Source organism: Sus scrofa, chromosome 1 (assembly GCF_054392235.1).
Source record: "Sus scrofa isolate SSC_HxYL_T2T_F1_AM1 chromosome 1, Sscrofa_HxYL_maternal_Yorkshire_Landrace_v2.0, whole genome shotgun sequence".
Taxonomy (NCBI): Eukaryota; Metazoa; Chordata; class Mammalia; order Artiodactyla; family Suidae; genus Sus; species Sus scrofa.
Genome location: NC_139383.1, coordinates 130,468,201 through 130,486,346, shown reverse-complemented (window position 1 = coordinate 130,486,346; position 18,146 = coordinate 130,468,201). Strand labels below are relative to the sequence as shown.

Below are 18,146 nucleotides of genomic sequence, written 5' to 3'. Positions count from 1 at the left end.
AAAGTTTTTTCTGGATATATGCCCAAGAGTGGGATTGCTGGGTCATACAGTAGTTCTATATTTAGACTTTATGTCTCATATGAATGGCTTAAGCCAAGGATATAATAACAGCTTGTGATTTCTTTAACACCTAACGAGAATTTGTATTATTTACATTGCAAAGTAAAATCAACAGAATTATAGGAAATAAGTTCCTTAATGATAATATCCTACTTTTTTTTTTGGCTGCACCCATGGCATGTGAATGAAGGGAAATCCAAAACAGTCTATTTTTCAATAAAGTAAAACCATAATTTTCTTTCAGTAAAAGAATAATAGAGTCTTACTTTAGAACTGGCACCAAGTTGATCTAAATTGAACTAAGGAGATCTAAATTTTAATCCCATCTTTATGAATTATTAGCTATGTAACCTGGGAAATGTCACTTAGACTCTCTAGCTAAGCAATGCGATGCATTCTTGTAACAAAATGTATCTTAAATAATTAGTAAGTTATTCAAATAAATCACAGAAGAGACATCAATGTTATGATTTCAAAAGACATTTACAGAAATTACCGAAAACTGGAGGAATATTACAGAATATAAAAAATGTTTTCTCAACAATAATCAATAAAACCAAATTTTTTTGGGCCATATCTAGAGCATAGAGAAGTGCCTGGGCCAGGGACAGAACCTAAGCCATAGCAGGTGAAACACCCAGTCCTTAACCACTAGGCTACCAGGGAAATCCCAATGCAAATTATATATATACATACCATTTTCCACACATCAGTTTTTCTTAAATAATGGGTAACATTACTCTAGTCAATATTCAGGTATTCTCATTCCTACTGGTGAGAGATATATCTACAATAGAGACTTTTTTTTTTACTGATAAAAAAAAGAGAGAAATGTTGAATTCGAACAGCAGGTTTATATAATAAACAAAATAAAGGCTTAGAAATTCTATTCAACAAATATTTACCAAGTAATCACTATGGACAATAACACTGATAGGTGCTATAATTTAAAATACATCAGTTGGGAGTTTCTGTTGTGACTCAGTAAGTTACGGACCTGACATAGTGTCTGTGAGGATGCGGGTTTGATCCCTGGCCTTGCTCAGTGGGTTAAGGATCCAGCATTGCAGCACCCGTGGCACAGGTAGCAACTGCAGCTCAGATGTGATTCCCTGCCCTGGGAACTCCATATGTTATGGGACAGTCAAAAACATAAAAAAGAAAACAAATAAATAAAATACATCAATTAATAAAAGATTACCCACTTGGTATTTTCATAAGGGTCATGTATCAAATGGAAGTAAAAGCTATAGAGAAGGTAACTGGATAGAAAACAAGGTTTGACAGGAGACAGGAAAGATAAGGAGACTAAAAATCTTGTAAGCGCTTTTTTCAATTAATTTTTCCTAAGTGCTTATGAAGAAAGGTGCTCTGTAGGTAAAGAATTAACAATACCTGTGATTAACCCTTTTAAGTTTTTTCTATTCTGCAGTCTCAGAAAAAAGAAAAAATTTAGGAAAAATGTTTCTTCAGCCAAGACCTTAAGAGGTCTTTTTCTTGAATTTTAACTAATGTCCTTTATTTGAAATTTTTTCTATTATAAAAGCCATTTTATGTACTTTTTTTGGTACAAGTTCCTGGGCCAGGGATCAAACCCATGACACAGCAGCGACCCAAGCTGCTGCAGTGACAATACCAGATCCTTAACTCACTGTGCCACAAGGGAACTCCTTATCAAAGCCATAAAGACCAAGAGACTATCTGATGCCTAGAGAATGTTTATTTTTTCACTTTTGCTTTTTAGGGCTGCACCTGTGGCATATGAAAGTTCCCAGGCTGGGGGTTGAATGGGAGCTGCGGCTGACAGCCTATGCCATAGCCACAACTCGGGATTCGAGTTGCATCTGCAACCTACACCACAGCTCATGGGATCCTTAACCCACTGAACAAGGCCAGGGACTGAACCCAAATCCTCACAGATACTGGTGAGGTTCTTAACCTGCTGAACCACAATGGGAGCTCGTGCCTACAGTATCTCTGGTGATAGGTTTTCCAGTAGATGCTGACCTATATTTCTGGTAAACAAAAAATAGCAACTATTAGGTTCCTATTGGTTTCCTCAGCATAAACTACAGTGTTAAGTACTCAATAGATACCCATTAAACAGGTAAACTTTCTTAAGGTCTCAATATCAGTCCATCTTTTTTTTTTTTTTTAAGGGCCGCACCCGCGGCATATGGAGGTTCCCAGGCTAGGGGTCTAACTGGAGCTGGTGCTGCCAGCCTACACCAGAGCCACAGCAACACCAGATCCAAGCTGCATCTGCAACCTACACCACAGCTCACAGCAACACCAGATCCTTAATCCAGTGAGAGAGGCCAGGGATCGAACCCGCAACCTCATGGTTCCTAGTCGGATTCGTTTCCTTTGCACCATGACGAAAACTCCAGTCCATCAATTTTTTAAAAAGAGCCTTAACTGTTCTACCTTTTATAATACACTAGTACAATGTGGGAGAGATAAGGGATGGTACAACACTGAAGAAGAGATTTTATGTTGTGAAATGTCATTAAAAACTCCATAATGCTGATATCTTGCTAATGATAGCCCCTTCTTCTAATCCTAAAAGAATTAATAACAGTAAGTATAAAAAGAGTAATTGCAAAAATAATTTATTTTAATAAACAAACACCGATATAATTTTCATCTAAATTTCTAGAAGAACCTAAATGAAAGAAAAGTATCCTTACCTGTGAGGGTCTTTGGAACTCGGTATAATATACACACATTCCCTCTTGGTCAAAGTGCTTTCTATCCAGGATTTCTGGGACTAAAATAAAGTTTAAAAAGACAGTTTACAAATTAACTCACTAATATTACAAGGAGAATTTAATGATAAGTACATCAAAATAATTTAATATTTTAATTCACTAAATATTTACTATATACATTTTTACTGATGACAGCATACCTAAAATATTAAATTCATTCCATTTAAATGTAGTTGAGATTAACATTACTAAATCAGCAGTGCTATGCAGATACTTTTGCTTCAAATAACCAGACAGAAGGGAAATCAAGTTTGAGATTCCTACTGTGAGCCAAAAACTTCAAGAGGGGCTGATATGATCCTGGTAAGTGGATCATTTAAAAACCAATTAAAAGTGATTGTCAAAGTGGTGCGTTAGCTATAATTTTCAAGCAATTAAAGGGGAGAAGGAGTATCAGCATAATCTTTCATTACAAGTTTTACCTTTAGGAAATCTTAAAAGTTCTTACTGATCCCTATTACTCAAGATAATGACAATACCTTATATTTTTGTAAGATTTTATAATTTAGAAAACATTTCTATGCATAGAATTTCTTTTTGCTGTCAGAATCTTTTTTGACCAGTTGCTGAACAACATGGTACATTTCTAGGATAAGTAGGGCTTTATACATAGAAATGAAGCAGAGACAATTGTAACAAAGGTCAAGTTAAAGAAAACGATTAATAATAACATCAAGACCCTTGTGTTCATTAGCCTTTCAACAAGATCCATAGTATTCTTAAAATTTGGGGGAAGAGATAAAAGCATTAGCCTCCACTGAGAAATTTGAAAAGATGTTAAAACACTTCCATGAGACATTGGCCTTGTCTTTTCCAAGCTGTTAGAGTCCATTTAAATTCACTGTCTTATATTAATAAGAAAATATTGGGATGCATAACTTTTTAATAATAATTTTTATTTTTTCCATTATAGCTGGTTTACAGTGTTGTCAATTATCTACCATACAGCAAGATGACCCAGTTACACACAAATGCATACATTCTTTTTTCTCACATTATCATGCTCCATCATAAGTGACTAGATATAGTTCCCAGTGCTATACAGCAGGATCTCACTGCTTATCCATTTGGATTGTATAACTTTTAATACGTTTTACATAATTTTTTCTATACAGTAAGTGGGCAGAGCCTGTTAACCTAAGTCATAATTGTCACAAAAAATATTTACTCCAAGTTTTCACTAGTCTGTTCCTTGTTTCATATAGTGTTTTTGGTAAAAATTTTTTAAAAAAAAGGCAGAAGTTCCCACTGTGGCCCAGCAGTAATGAACCCGACTACTATCCATGAGGACACCAAATCCTTAACCCACTGAGTGAGGCCAGTAGTCAAACCCACATCCTAGTGAATATTCGTTGGGTTCTTAATCTGCTGAGTCACAACAGGAACTCCCACCTACTTTCCATTTCAATGAGAAAATTGAAGCAACAAGAAGAAAACTTCTATAAACTTCTACCATATCTGTCCATCAATGAGTATTTATACCCACCCATTCTGCCTTCCTTCCTATGACTGTGCTCCTATTTAAGTCTAGCCATACCTCCTGTGCCCTAGACTTCATATCCTTACTAACTCTCTATCAAGTCTCCCTTTTTTTCCTTATTAACTCATTTCCATCTGCATGCAACATGCTATATATTATACTCCCCATTTTAAACACAACAAATCTTTGCTTGACTCAACTTGTCCCTCAAGCTAACACACCATGTTTCTGCCTCCATCTACAGTAAAGATCACTGGAAAGTGTTTCCCTCTTCTACACTTTCTAAAACTCATTCCAGTTTGGCTTTCAAGGAAACCACTCTCCTGAAATTAGCTCTGAAGACATCACCAATGACTTTCTCTAAATCCAAAGATCAAACTTTCAGGACTCATCTTCTTTTTTAGGCTTTTATTTTTTTTCTATTATAGTTGATTTACATTGTTCGGTCAATTTCTGCTGTACAGCAAAGTGACCCAGTCATACATACATACATATTACACATTCTTTTTCTTACATTGTCCTCCATCATGTTCCATCATTAGTGACTAGACATAGTTCCCTGTGCTATATACAGTAGAGGACCATCTTCATTGATATATCAGCAGCATTTAACAAAATCAATCATTCTCATCTTAAAACTTTTTCATCAGCTTTTCTGGCTACTCCTTTTATCTCTTTTAGTTTTTCCTCCTCTCCCTAATCTTTGGCTACTCCTTTTATCCCTTCACTGGCTACTCCTTTTATCTCTTTTAGTTTTTCCTCCTCTCCCTAATCTTTGGACTTCTTTTCTCCAATTAAATTCACTCTTTTAGTGCTCACACCCAGTTTACCATCAATACACTGGATGACTCTATATATTTCCATGTCAAACCTTTCCCTGAACTCCAAGCTCACACATATCCAACTGCCTACTCAACAGCTTCATTTTGATGTCTAATAGGCATCTCAAACTTAACCTGGACAAAACTGAGCTCATCTTTCTCAGTCTTCCCCAGCTCAGTAAATATTAAGTCTATTTTCTAGTTGTATTTTTTTAAGGCAAAAAATCTTAGTGTTATTTTTGATTTCCTCTTTTAATATACTTCATATATAATCCCATGACAAAACCTGTCAGCTTGCCTCCAAAACACATCTAGAATCCACTCGCTTCTCACACTTCCACTGCTACTACCCTGATTCAAGCCATCATCACCTCTTGCCTGGTTTACTCCAGAAATCGGTCATGCCACCCTTGCAAACTTGCAGTTTATTCCTCAAGAGACGAAGTAATTCTTTTAAAATATGTCATTATATTTACTCAAAAGAGTTTTATAAAAGCCAAAGTCCTTACAGTAACTTCTAAGGTTCTACTGCTCTGCACCTCTGCATCTGCTTCACTACTTTCATTCTATCACCTCCTTCAGGTCTTTGAGCCAAAGTTACCTCCTGAATGAGGCTTACGCTATTTAATAACGCAATCTCCACACACACCCCTTACACAATTATAGAGCAATGGAACCATTCCCAGGATCACACTGAGAGCACTGTCCTAAGAACCAAAAGATCTGGCCATGTCAGTTAGACTGCTGGTATATTATTGCTTTCCTGGCCTCTTCTCCCATGCCACCACCATAGTACACTAAAGGTAGGCAAAGCATCTGAACCAAAGACATTTATTCACATGACTGCTGCTTACAACTTGGGAAAAAAAAAAAAAAAAAACATTTGGCAGGCACTGACACATAATGATGTGAGGTTGAATTTGTACCAAAACTAACTTAAACTGCTTTAAACTCATGAAATTTTCATTATGCTACTATTTAAAAATGCAGGATTTTGGAGTTCTTGTCATGGCTCAGCAGAAATCAATCTGACTAGCATCCATGAGGTCACAGGTTCGATGCCTGGCCTTGTTCAGTCGGTTAAGGATCCAGCACTGCCATGGGCTGTGTTGCAGGTCACAGACGTGGCTTGGCTCTTACATGGCTATGGCTGTGGATGTGGCACAGGCCAGCGGCTACAGCTCCGATTCGACCCCCTAGCTTGGGAACCTCCATGTGCCATGGGTGTGGCCCTTTTAGGGCCCTTTTAGAATAGACTAGACTAAATTAAACTAAAAATAAATAAAAATGCAGGATTTAGAGGTGGAAGTAAAATTAATACTATGATTTATCATTTAAAGGGTTGCTTCTCTCTTCTAGAAAAATTAGAACTGGTTTATTAAAAAAAAGATTAGTGATTATACTTACTGCTCTACTTTTAATTACTGCTTGTTAAAGGGAGACAAAGATTTGTTTGGAATTTCTCCTTGTGAGTTTATTTGAAAACAAATGGCAGGCAGGAGTTCCCGTTATGGCTCAGTGGGTTAAGAACCTGACTAGTATCCATGAGGATGCAGGTTTGATCCCTGGCCTTGCTCAATGGGTTAAGGATCTGGCATTGCCACAAGCTGCAGCTGCAGGTTGCAGATGCAGCTCAGATTCAGCACTGCCATAGAGGTGGAACAGGCCAGCAGTACAGCTCCGATTCAACCCCTAGCCTGGGAACTTATATATACGGTGGGTGTGGCTCTAAAACAAAAAGAAAGAAAACAACCCATGCTATGGTAATGAAGTCTACCAAAATCAGATTCTAGAACTAGACACTTACATATGCAAATAACCTCCTGAAATAATGGCAATATACATACAGTATATTTTAAAACATACAGTATGTTTTAAGACTGTCCCCTACAGCTTCCCCTATCTTATTCACCAAGTTTATTTATTTCAATGGCTTAATGCCTCTCATTCTGTTGTATAAACACCAAATGTAACTATATTCTCCCCATATACAGCATTTTTGTTGTTTAGCGCCTTCATTTGTTATATTAGGGATTGGCTTCCTACACTTGATAGTCATATATCTTGGCTGATAATTGCAAATCCTTCCCAATGATAGGTTTCTGCTGTTTTTCAAATTTTGAATTTCTGCTCTGCCATCAGTTATCCAATTATATTTGCCCTGGATTATAAATAATATATAAATTCCTTACTTTGTACTTCTTTAGCTAGACTGCATTACTTAATTTTACCAAGAGGTGGCACACTATAAACACAAATCTGAAGATTCTCAAATGTTTCAAGTAAAGTAAAAACTATAGCCACAGAAAGCAAAAGGAAACTTAAAGATCACTGAATGATCTTCAGTGGTTAAAGAGCACACATTCTGGAATCAGAGTAACCCGATAGAATTCTATCTTTGTTGTTTATACTACTGATGTAACCTTAAGCCAAGTTTTTGAACTTCTGCTTCCTTACCTATAAAACAGAATAAAAAATTCATTTTCTCACAGTTCTAGAGACTGGTATTGAAGATCAAGTTGCCAGTAAGGTTTGTGTCTGGTTAGAGCCCTCTCCTTGGGTTGCAGACAGCTGTCTTCTCACTGTGTCCTCACACAGTGGGGAGAGTGGCAAGCTCTCTAGCATCTCTTCATATAAGGACCCTTTATGTAAGGACCTTCATGACCTCATCTAACTCTACCTCCCCAAAGCCCATCTCTAAATATCATCAACAATGAATTCTGAGAATACACACACATTCAGTCCATAACAACCACTTTTAAAAAAAATTAATAGTCCTAAAAGGACTATAACAGAACTTAGAGCCTCTACAAGACTACATTATGTCTACTACACAATCCAAAACTACTAGCTAGATGTAAGAGGAAAATGTGAGCCATACTCAAAAGACAATTAAATTAAAAAGGGGTTTGCTTACTAATAAAATGCAATTGCTTTAAAAAGTTAAATGACACTACAGATCCAGAAATTTCAAGATACATAATAATTTTGTCATAGTGCCTGCCAGCAAATGGCACAATGACAAAGAAAAATTAAGGCTAGAAGTTCCTATTGTGGATCAGCAGTAACGAACCTGACTAGTATCCATGAAGATATAGGTTTGATCCCTGGCCCCGCTCAGTGGGTTAAGGATCCAGTGTTGCAATGAGCTGTGGTGTAGATCACAGACGCATCTCAGATCTGCCGTTGCTGTGGCTGTAGCGCAGGCTGCAGCTCCAATTTGACCCCTAGCCTGGGATCTTCCATGTGCTGCAGGTGTGGCCCTAAAAAGACAAAAGTTAAAAAAAAAAAAAAAAAAAGAAGAAGAGGAGGAGGAGAAAAATTAAGGCTAGTACAAAGCTAAATGCTGAAAACATCTCTGACTTTCTCTATCAAGAGTCTAATTCATTCTAATTCATTTGCTTCCTGGCATTCTTACAGGCCCTTACTCTAGAAGTTTTGCTCTCACTCTTAATTGGCTGTCAACTACTTAACAAATTAATAAATAGATATTATTGATAATTCAGATGTGATCTTCTCAACAAGTTTTAAAGATACTTGAAAAGCTTCTGTGGAATGATGAACAGCGAGTAAAGTCTCATATATTAAAAAACTAAACAGTAACAAGAGTCCAACTACTACATCCAATCTTACTTCTGTTGGTTTTGCTTTCCTGCTGATCTTATGAAGACGGCTACCCGGACTGCTTAACAGCCCAATACTGCCTTGAAATTAAGGGACAGAAAATGTTTGATAAAGAGAAATACAAACAGCTGCCATCGTGCTATATCATGGAGTGTAAGATATTAAATAACTGAAGACTAAACATTGAGTCTAAAAAGTGGCCAACCTCAATATAGCTCAAACAGCAGTAATTTTTCCCTCTGGTATTCTAGGTGAAGTCTTACCCGAAATAATTCATTTTACCAAAAGAATTATTAAAATGAAAGGGAGAAAAACTTAACATTTTAGGAGGAAAAAAGTATGTTGGCAAAAAAAATTTTTTTATTTCATATACTAAAAAATTTTACCTAGATACCTAAGATTGCTAAAAAATCAAAACAAATATACTCAGAACACAAACAGAACAATGAAATAAATCACTTAGAAACAGAAACTGGAGCTCCCGTTGTAGCGCAGTGGTTAACGAATCTGACTAGGAACCATGAGGTTGTGGGTTCGATCCCTGGCCTTGCTCAGTGGGTTGCCGTGAGCTGTGGTGAAGGTTGCAGACGTGACTCAGATCCTGCTTTGCTGTGGCTCTGGCATAGGCAGATTAGACCCCTAGCCTGGGAACCTCCATATGCCGCAGGAGCGGCCCTAGAAAAGGCAAAAAGACCAAAAAAACAAAAACAAAAAAAGAAACAGAAACTTGCACTTAAGGAAACTTGGTGTATGATGGAAAGTGCAATATAAATTATAAAAAATATTAATAACTACACTATATGTACGTGAACTATCACACTAGAATCCAAAAATGAATACTTGATGAATTAAAGTCCAAAGGAGAAAAGCAAAATTTTAAAACTTCTATCAAAAATAAATACCTTATGACCTCAATATAAGAAAAAACCATGCTATAAGAAAACAGATAATTATACTAAAATTAAAAACCAATGTACATCAACAACCCAAAAAATAAGTAAACAGCCCACCATTAACAAAGTAAAAATTTTAAAAGCTAGAGATTGAAAAAGATATTTGTAGCTCATAAATCCCCCCCACAAAAAATTAGTATCCAGAATACATAAAAAATTTCTACAATTAAAAAAAGATAATCCACTAGAAAAATGAGCAAAACAATTCACCAAAGAGGAGATAACCATAGCCAAAAATTTGTAACCAGAAATGACACTCAAAATTAATAGTGGCCAGTGACAGGCAAATTAAAACAATGAGGAACTACATTCACAAGTCTGGCGAAATAAAAGAATCTCATCAATTATGTGTTGGTAAAGATGTTGGGAGGAAAAAAAGGGGAACTCTCATATAGTTCTAAAGGGATTGGAAATTAACACAATCACTTTGGTCAACACTTCGGCAATATCTATAGTGTTGAAGATGTACCTACCCTATGACCCAGCATTTCTACTTCTAGATATTATACTTCCTAGAAAAATTCACAAACATGTTTATAAGGTGATACATACAAGAACATTACATAATTATTTTAAAAAAGCTGGAAACAACCTAAATGCCCAACAACAGTAAAACAGACAACATACAGCATATTCCTATAATGGAATAATACATTTAGCAGCTGAAAAGGACACACTAAACCTTGTATATTATCAACATGAATTAATCTCCAAAACATAAAGGTCATTAAAAAGAAAAAAAGGGAGGTCCCATCACGGCTCAGTGGTAAGGAACCCAACTAGTATCCATGAGGACGTGGGTTTGACCCCGGGGCTCGCTCAATGGATTAAGGATCTGGTATTGCTGTGAGCTGTGGTGTAGGTCACAAACTCGACTTGGATTTGGTTTTGCTGTGGCTATGGCATAGGTGGGTGGCTACAGCTCCAACTCGACCCATAGCCTGGGAATTTCCATATGCCACACATGTGGCCCTAAAAAGACAAAAAGAAAAGAAAAAAGCTATAAAGATATACTGTACATCACAGGGAATACAGCCAATATTTTATAAGAACTTTAAATGGAGTTTAGTCTGTAAATATATTGAATCACTATGTTGTACACCTGAAACTAATATAGTATTGTAAATCAACTATACTTCAATAAAAGAAAAAAAGATATATAAAAATGTACAAAATTCCATATATATAACACTTAGAAATACCAAAAGACCACTACATAGTATATATACTTTATATAAAAACACTACCAAAGTATCCAAAGGAACAACTGGATACTTGTATATTTAGGATAAAAGTTACATCTGCAAAAGTGAAAGTGATATGGGATTTTAATGGGGTACATCAAATTTTACTTGCAATATTTTTCAAGCTGAGTGATAAACACAGGGATATCTGCTGTATTATGATATCCACACTTTCATACATCTGAATTCCATCATAAAAAATTACCAAAGAACTCAAAGTATATAATTTATTTAAAAATATTATGTACTTGTAGTCAAACAGTACAATTTAAATTCTTTATTCCTGGCTCCTTGTTACCTAATCAAATATTCCAAAAAGGAACAGAATCTACTTAATTAAATGAATCATAGATCTTATTTAACAACTACCAATATATTTTCCAATGATGCCACCAAAATTAATCTGAAAAAGAGAAATATAAAGAAAATATTAAGATATTCTTTATTATAAAACTCAAGCCTTCATATGTGAGTAAACAGTAACAACCTATTCTCTATTCCTGAGTAGCCTGATAATACTTTTGTTGATATATTCATGATAGGTTTCTACGGTTTTTATTAGTGAGTTCTACCCGTAACAGAAATCCATTTAGCTAGCTTAATGACTTTTCCACTCTACTAAGAATACCCTCAGAATAGAGAAATTTCTGCACTTTGTCAAAACACAATGTTTATAATGGTATAATAGTATTATAAATAACCTAAAGTTATTACATAGAAATTTGGTAGTAAAGGAAATGTCTAACTTTTAAAACATTAGATTTTTAAAAAGGTAATTTTTTTTTAATGACCTCAACTTTTTTGTTGTTGTTGTCTTTTTAGGGCCACACCTGCCACATATGGAGGTTCCCAGGACAGGGGCTGAGTTGGAGCTGTAGCTGCTGGCCCATGTCACAGCCACAGCATCACCAGATCCAACCCGCATCTGCAGTCTACACCACAGCTCATAGCAATGCCAGATCCTTAACCCATTGAGAGAGGCGAGGGATTCGATCCTCATGGATGCTAGTTAGAGTTGCTTCTGCTGAACCACAATGAGAATTCCTTAACCTTTTTACTTAACACTTGTCATCTGAGATCTCGATAATTTACATGCCTCTGAATGTCAAGATATTTCTCCAGGTTTCTATAATTTGGCAAGTCAACACCTACTCTCCCACTGATTAGCCCTATGACCCTTTGGTGAGTGATTCAGCTTCTCTTTTTTTTACATAAATAATGGAAGGGGGAAAAAAGTGTTTACTTCATGATAGAGTCTTGACAGTGATATACGTAAAGCATTTAGAACAAGAGCAACAGCTAAATGCTAATACATATTAGCTAATATTATGAAAATTTGTTTAAAGCCTAATACACACTTTTTTTGGTCAGAAGTACCTTCTGGGTAGAGTACCTTCCAGGTATTGGGTATGGTAATTTATAGTAAAACAAGGAAGACCACTAGTTCACATACTTAGGGTAATTTACTGTCCTATCTTTCTATCCTAGTTAATGTTTCTCCAGTTTTCTCTTTATAGTGAGTCTACTTTCCAGGTAACTTTCCATCATTCCACATATACTACCAAATTGTCAGAGGAAAGTAGGTAACTAAGCCTATTAAACTTCACTTTGCACATATTTTTCTTTGTCTTTTTAGGGCCTCTCCCACGGCATATGGAGGTTCCCAAGCTAGGGGTTGAACTGGAGCTGTAGCTGCCAGCCTAGAGCACAGCCACAGCCTCGCCAGGTCAGAACCACATGTGCGACCTACACCACAGCTCACAGAAACTCTGGATCCCTAACCCACTGAGCAAGGTCAGGGATCGAACCTGCATCCTCATGGATACAAGTCAGGTCTGTTAACCACTGAGCCACAAGGGGAACTCCTGGATATTTTTCAATCAGTGAACCCTGGACTCAAAGTTGCTATGTGTCTGATAATGGCTTGACTCAAAAGCTTTCTTTCTTTCTACGAGGAGTTAGGTTTCCAAAGGTTTAAGTTTCCAGAAGCCTGGCAGCTAGGATAGTTAAGGTGTTGTTATTAACATGTTTTCATGATGCAAGGAGGGATAGTGTTTCGCAGAGCCACAGTAGTGACAATGCCAGATTTTTAACCCTGAACCACCAAAATCAATCATTTTTTATAAAGATAAACTAGAAGAGGTCCAATTCTCCAAGTCACATATTTCATTCATATTGAATCTAATCTAGTAATTGCAAAGCCCCTTCTAAAAGTGACACACATCTAAGTTCTTTTACAGCAATTCACATAGTGACTCAGCTCCAATTCTCATAGATAGCCAAATGCTGCTCATAATATAAATTAATCTAAACACTCAGAACTTTGCCTCCAGGCACCAAATTTATAACAGGCGTTTAACGAGTTCCTGCTGTGGTGCAGTGGGTTAAGAATCCGCTTGCAGTGGCTCAGGTGGCTGCAGAGGTCAGGGTTTGATTCCCGGCCTCCTCAGTGGGTTAAAGGATCTGGCATTGCTACAGCTATGGCTCAGATTCAATCCCTGGCTCAGGAACTTTTGTATGCCACATGTGTGGCCATTAAAAACAACAACAAAAAAAGGCATCTAAGGAGCACTTTAAAATAAAATAAAAACCATAAAATTTAATCGTATGCTGAAAGGTTCCTCCTAAAAGAAAGGGGAAAGAGAAACCCAGAATGAAATAACTGAGCAATGGCAATAATCATTAATGGCTACCTTATGTGAAAGTCTGATGGGGAACTTCACAACTGAAACATCAGGAAGTCAACAGCAACCCACTGGTCAATCTTAACATTAAAAAACAAAAAACAACCAGACAGTATGTGCCTCTTAACGTAATGCAATACAAAGTACACAGCACTACCTGTGAAGTTGTCTTGCCAAAGTATCAAACAATTTGATAGTCTTCAGATTAATCACTATTTCACAGGAAATACAGAGGGAAAAAGGAACATGTTACATAATGCTATATAGACACATTAAACAAAACTCAAACCGTGGGAAATTCTACAGGGCAAATGATCTGGATTTTTTTTTTTTTTTAAATAAATGGTAAATGACAAGACAAAAAAAAGGAGGGGGTACTAGAGACTAAAATACTTATTTATCAACCAAATACTGTATGGACTTCTTTGGATCTTGATTCAAACAAACCAATTGAGAAAAAATATGAGACAATCAGGGAAATATGCTGAATATTTAGTGATATTAAAGAATTATTAATTTTAGGTACACAAACAGTACTGTTAATATGTTAAAATTTTAGATATGTAAAACAAAGTATTTATGGATGGAACATGTCTGGATTTGCTTTTAAATTAACCAGCTGAGGAGTAATGAGAGGGATAATCAAAGAAACAACATTTGCATGTTTCAAACTACTGAAACAGGTCATGGTATATGGTGACTCCTTTTACTATTATATCTTTTTATGTCTGAAATCTCCCACATTAAAATGTTAAGAGAAAGAGAGAATATCAGAGCACTGTATCAAAAATATCTATGATTGGGAGTTGCTGCTGCAGCACAATGGGTTCGACAGTGTCTCTGCAGTGTCAGGACACAGGTATGATCCCTGGCACAGTGGGCTGAAAAGATCCGGTGTTGTCACAGCTGTAGCGTAGGTCACAACTGCAGCTCAGATCTGATCCCTGGCCTGGGAACTGAACATGCCATGGGGCAGCCATAAAAGAAAAAACAAAAAACAAACAAACAAAAAAACCTCCAATTGGCAGAAATCTCAAACTTACATTTTACAAGTGCTTGCTTCCACAGACCTTCATTTTAAAAACAAAACAAAACAAAAAAGCCCTCAACATTTTGGTCAGCCTCCTCCTTATGGGTCTCTCTACTGAGTTTAAAAACACCCCAATTCACCCTCCATATTGTTTCCTTCAGTGAATCCCTTCATCTACAGAATAAAAGGCAAACTTCTTTGCATAACATACACTGCCCTCAAATATCTGGTCCCTACCTATCAGCTCCTTTGCAAGCCTACCCAGACTTTCCTTCCTTTCTCCCTGATTTTCTCCCTGATTACCCTATACTTTCACAGTAATCTATGCAATAAATCACACTAGCCTTTTGCTTCTTGCATATCTATACTGCCCTTCAAGACAAAGTATAACAGAGCTGCAACATAGTAGACATTAAATGTTTGTTTTATGAAGTAATATATGCATCTTCCATTAACAAGACAGGTAGATCTTTTATAAATAATTAGAACACAAGCAGTTTGAGAGTGGAAAACTTGTCTAACACAGTGCTTGGAATATATTAAACACTAAGTAAGTATTTGCCAAATGAATAGTTCTTTTTTTTTTGGGGGGGGGTCAGTTGGCCGAATAGTTTTAAAGCATTGTAGAACATTTTTGTATACTTTCTCCTAGTGTCAAAGAAGAAAAAAAGATTACCAGAAGAAAAGGCCTTAAGCAGGACTTTGTACTAAAATTTATGCAGTGTAGCTACAACATACTTAGGGGAACTTTCAGGTCTCAGTGTTGAGCTAAAAGCTGAAGAGGCTCAGCAAATTATCATTATTGGAGAATCTCAGTCTTAGGGTATCCAAAGGTTTCCCTATAATTTAATTGGAAATTGTAAGGAAAAATCACACAACTCAACAGCAGTCAGGACCAAAGCAATGTAAAAAATGAAATCAGATTTTTAACTTCAAGTTTTAAAGTGAGAATTTCCCCCTGTACAAACAACAACGTTGTCTACAAATATATTGAGAGTGCATTTGCTATAAAAGAGTGGACATAACTGGGAAGACAGCAAACACTAGAGAAACTCAAATAACATCTTAATTTCTGAAGGCTAGATTTCAAAGTACGTAAATAGCAAGACATTAAGAGGTTAGACTTAAGAAAAGCACCTGAGGTAAGACTAAGAAATTGACTTTTACTTCAAAGTCATCAGGAACAAAGTCATTTGTTTGCTAGCAATGGCTTTGAAGATGATGAATCATCTTCATTTCCATTTTCTAACGTGTCTAAATTTTTTCAGAATACTTACATGATATGTTCAAATATACACTAAACACCACCTAAAAAAAGGAAAACTAGACACATCACTGAAGAGTCAGTATTGATTTTTTTTTTAAATAGAAGGCACTCTGATTCAACTCCCCCCCCACAAAAGATTCCCTTGAAATTCACTTAAGAAACAAAAGTTAAAATTTAGCATCGGTAGAAAAACTTAAATTCCTTTAAAAATTATGAAATAAAGTAAAAAGACGTTTTTACTGCCTTTACATTACAAAAAAAGGTGGGAAACAATGGAAGGTGTACTATTTATTTAAAGTATATTCGTGGTTTCAGTTTTGTATGGCACTTGAATTAGTTTCCAGAGAAAAGTAAACCTGCCAGACTCCAGCAGAGGGAGAATTGTTTGCATGAAGCCGATCTAGTTCAAGTACTGACCAGGAACACCTACCTATCCGCTCTTCAGGTCTCTGATCTAAGTGACTTTTTTGGAAGAAATCTTCTAATTCTATTGCTAGCCTTAATAAAAATCCCTATCAAAAACTGCAATGCGCCTCATCCCTCTCTGCATCTTCGGTTTAAAACACGATCAACCCTTCTCTAGGGCAACGAATGAGGTGGTTCGACATAAATCCAGACCACAAAATGCCTCGGTACCCACAGTAGCGTCCCGAGAAAATCCTTAACTCTTGCTAAAGAAAATTCCAAACCAGATCTAGCGTCAATATCGTCAAATCCCTTCTCTCGGACTCCAGAGGAAAATGTACCTGTGGAGTATACACTGCGCAGCAAACAAGGCACAGTTCCAACCTCGTGTTCTCTCTTTTTTTTGTTCCCTGCCAGACCTCCCCTTCCATGCAGAATTTGAGCAGAGCGTTTGGCTCCCTTATCTGCCAGTAACAAGCGCCAGGAGGAACGCGCTCCCGAGAGATGCGGAGCTTGGAAGCTGAGCGCTGCGTCTGGCGCGCTGCGGCCGCTCGGCTCAGCCAGGTCCTCCCGGGCTCGCGCCTCTGCCGCCCCGAGGGGCCGGAGCCCAGGCTCCGCTCAGGGGAATCCCGCGACGAGTAGTCGGGCTAGATTTGCTACTTGCTTCCTGCCCCTCACCCGCGAAAGACCTGCACTCCCGTCCCGCCAGGGCCAGTCCGGAAGCTTCATGGAAATTGGAGGGTTCTTCGCCCCAGGAAGAGTGGCTCCGCGCACACACTCGCCAGCCGAGTCCTCCCCCTTCCCTGCCTGCAACCCCCAGGACCATTCCCTCGCCGGGGCCTTCGTGGGGCTAGTACCATTCTCCTCACGGGGCGGACTCCGGAAGGGCAGCAACTCCACCTCCTCCTCCTCCGCGGCCTGTAGCCATCTATCGGGAAGCGTTTCCGGAGGCGGCAGCAGAGGCCGCCGGACAAGGACAGCCCAGGGAAACCTTCTCAGTACTAACTCAGCTCCGGCGCTAGCAGCAGAAACCGAGTCTTTCATAATTGTGCGACCAACTCCTCCGGGTGACTGGCCACAGGGACGCGCCCGCGCCCGCCTCCGCCGGCGACGGGGCTGAAGACAGACCACGTGAGAGGCGCGTCGTGTGCGTCGCCCCCCGCGGCCGGGTCACGTGAAGGGCGCGCGCTCCCGCGCTTCCAGACCGCCTCCGTGCGCGCCGCGCGCATGCGCCGGGCATGAGCCTCTCTCCGCCATCGCTACGGGTCTTCCCCTGATCTCCGTGGGCTACCTAGGCGGGACTTACGGAAAACTCTATGTCACCTCCCGGGAGCGGAACTTAAGGAAGTAGTAGTTTAGGGTTGAGGTTCCAGGCCCTCTAGTTGCGAGCCGCGAGTGGTTTCCGCTAACCGGACTTGGCCTCTGCCTGTGCTCGGGCGCAGCGTTCCCCAGTCTGTTGGCTGTGCACGGGGGTAGAGGCCTTAAATATTACTCTCTCCTAGTCCGAAATGCAAAATTTTCTCATCCCAATTCTTGTTCTTCCTCTAGTTTACACTCTTTGTGCCAGCTAAAATTCTTCTGACTTTAACTATAGGACCTATCCTCTCCCTCCGGAGATGTCGCCCCCAGGCACACACACCTCACGTGCCTTAACCAAAGATGGTGGTTTTTTTCTTTCCTTTTCCTTTGCTATCACACCAGCCCAGAATTGACTGTTAGTGGTAGTTTACTAAGTGTTGCTTTTTCACTCCAGAAAAACTTCGAGTTCCTCTCTTCCGTCCGACCCTCTGTGATGTTCTACCATCCT

At 38.3% G+C, this 18,146-nt stretch overlaps 1 protein-coding gene across 10 annotated transcripts in view; it reads right to left on the bottom strand.

Annotated features, from left to right (window-relative positions):
- TRPM7 (transient receptor potential cation channel subfamily M member 7) overlaps positions 1-17,468 on the bottom strand; it is a 104,110-nt gene extending 86,642 nt beyond the window's left edge. For 7 of the 10 annotated variants that reach the window (XR_014811473.1, XR_014811477.1, XR_014811476.1 and 4 more), the window contains exons 1-2: positions 17,197-17,468; positions 2,751-2,830 (exon numbers count right to left, since the gene is read on the bottom strand). Coding sequence is in view for 4 of the 10 variants with exons in the window: in XM_003121515.5 (XP_003121563.2) it covers positions 2,751-2,830; positions 17,197-17,199 (83 nt within the window). In the remaining 6 variants the exon portion in view is untranslated. Of the gene's footprint in view, positions 1-1,057; positions 2,831-17,017 lie in introns of all 10 variants that reach the window. The other 3 variants (XM_013993003.2, XM_021095609.2, XM_084970328.1) reach the window with 2 other exon arrangements.
- Positions 17,469-18,146: the final 678 nt, after the last annotated feature.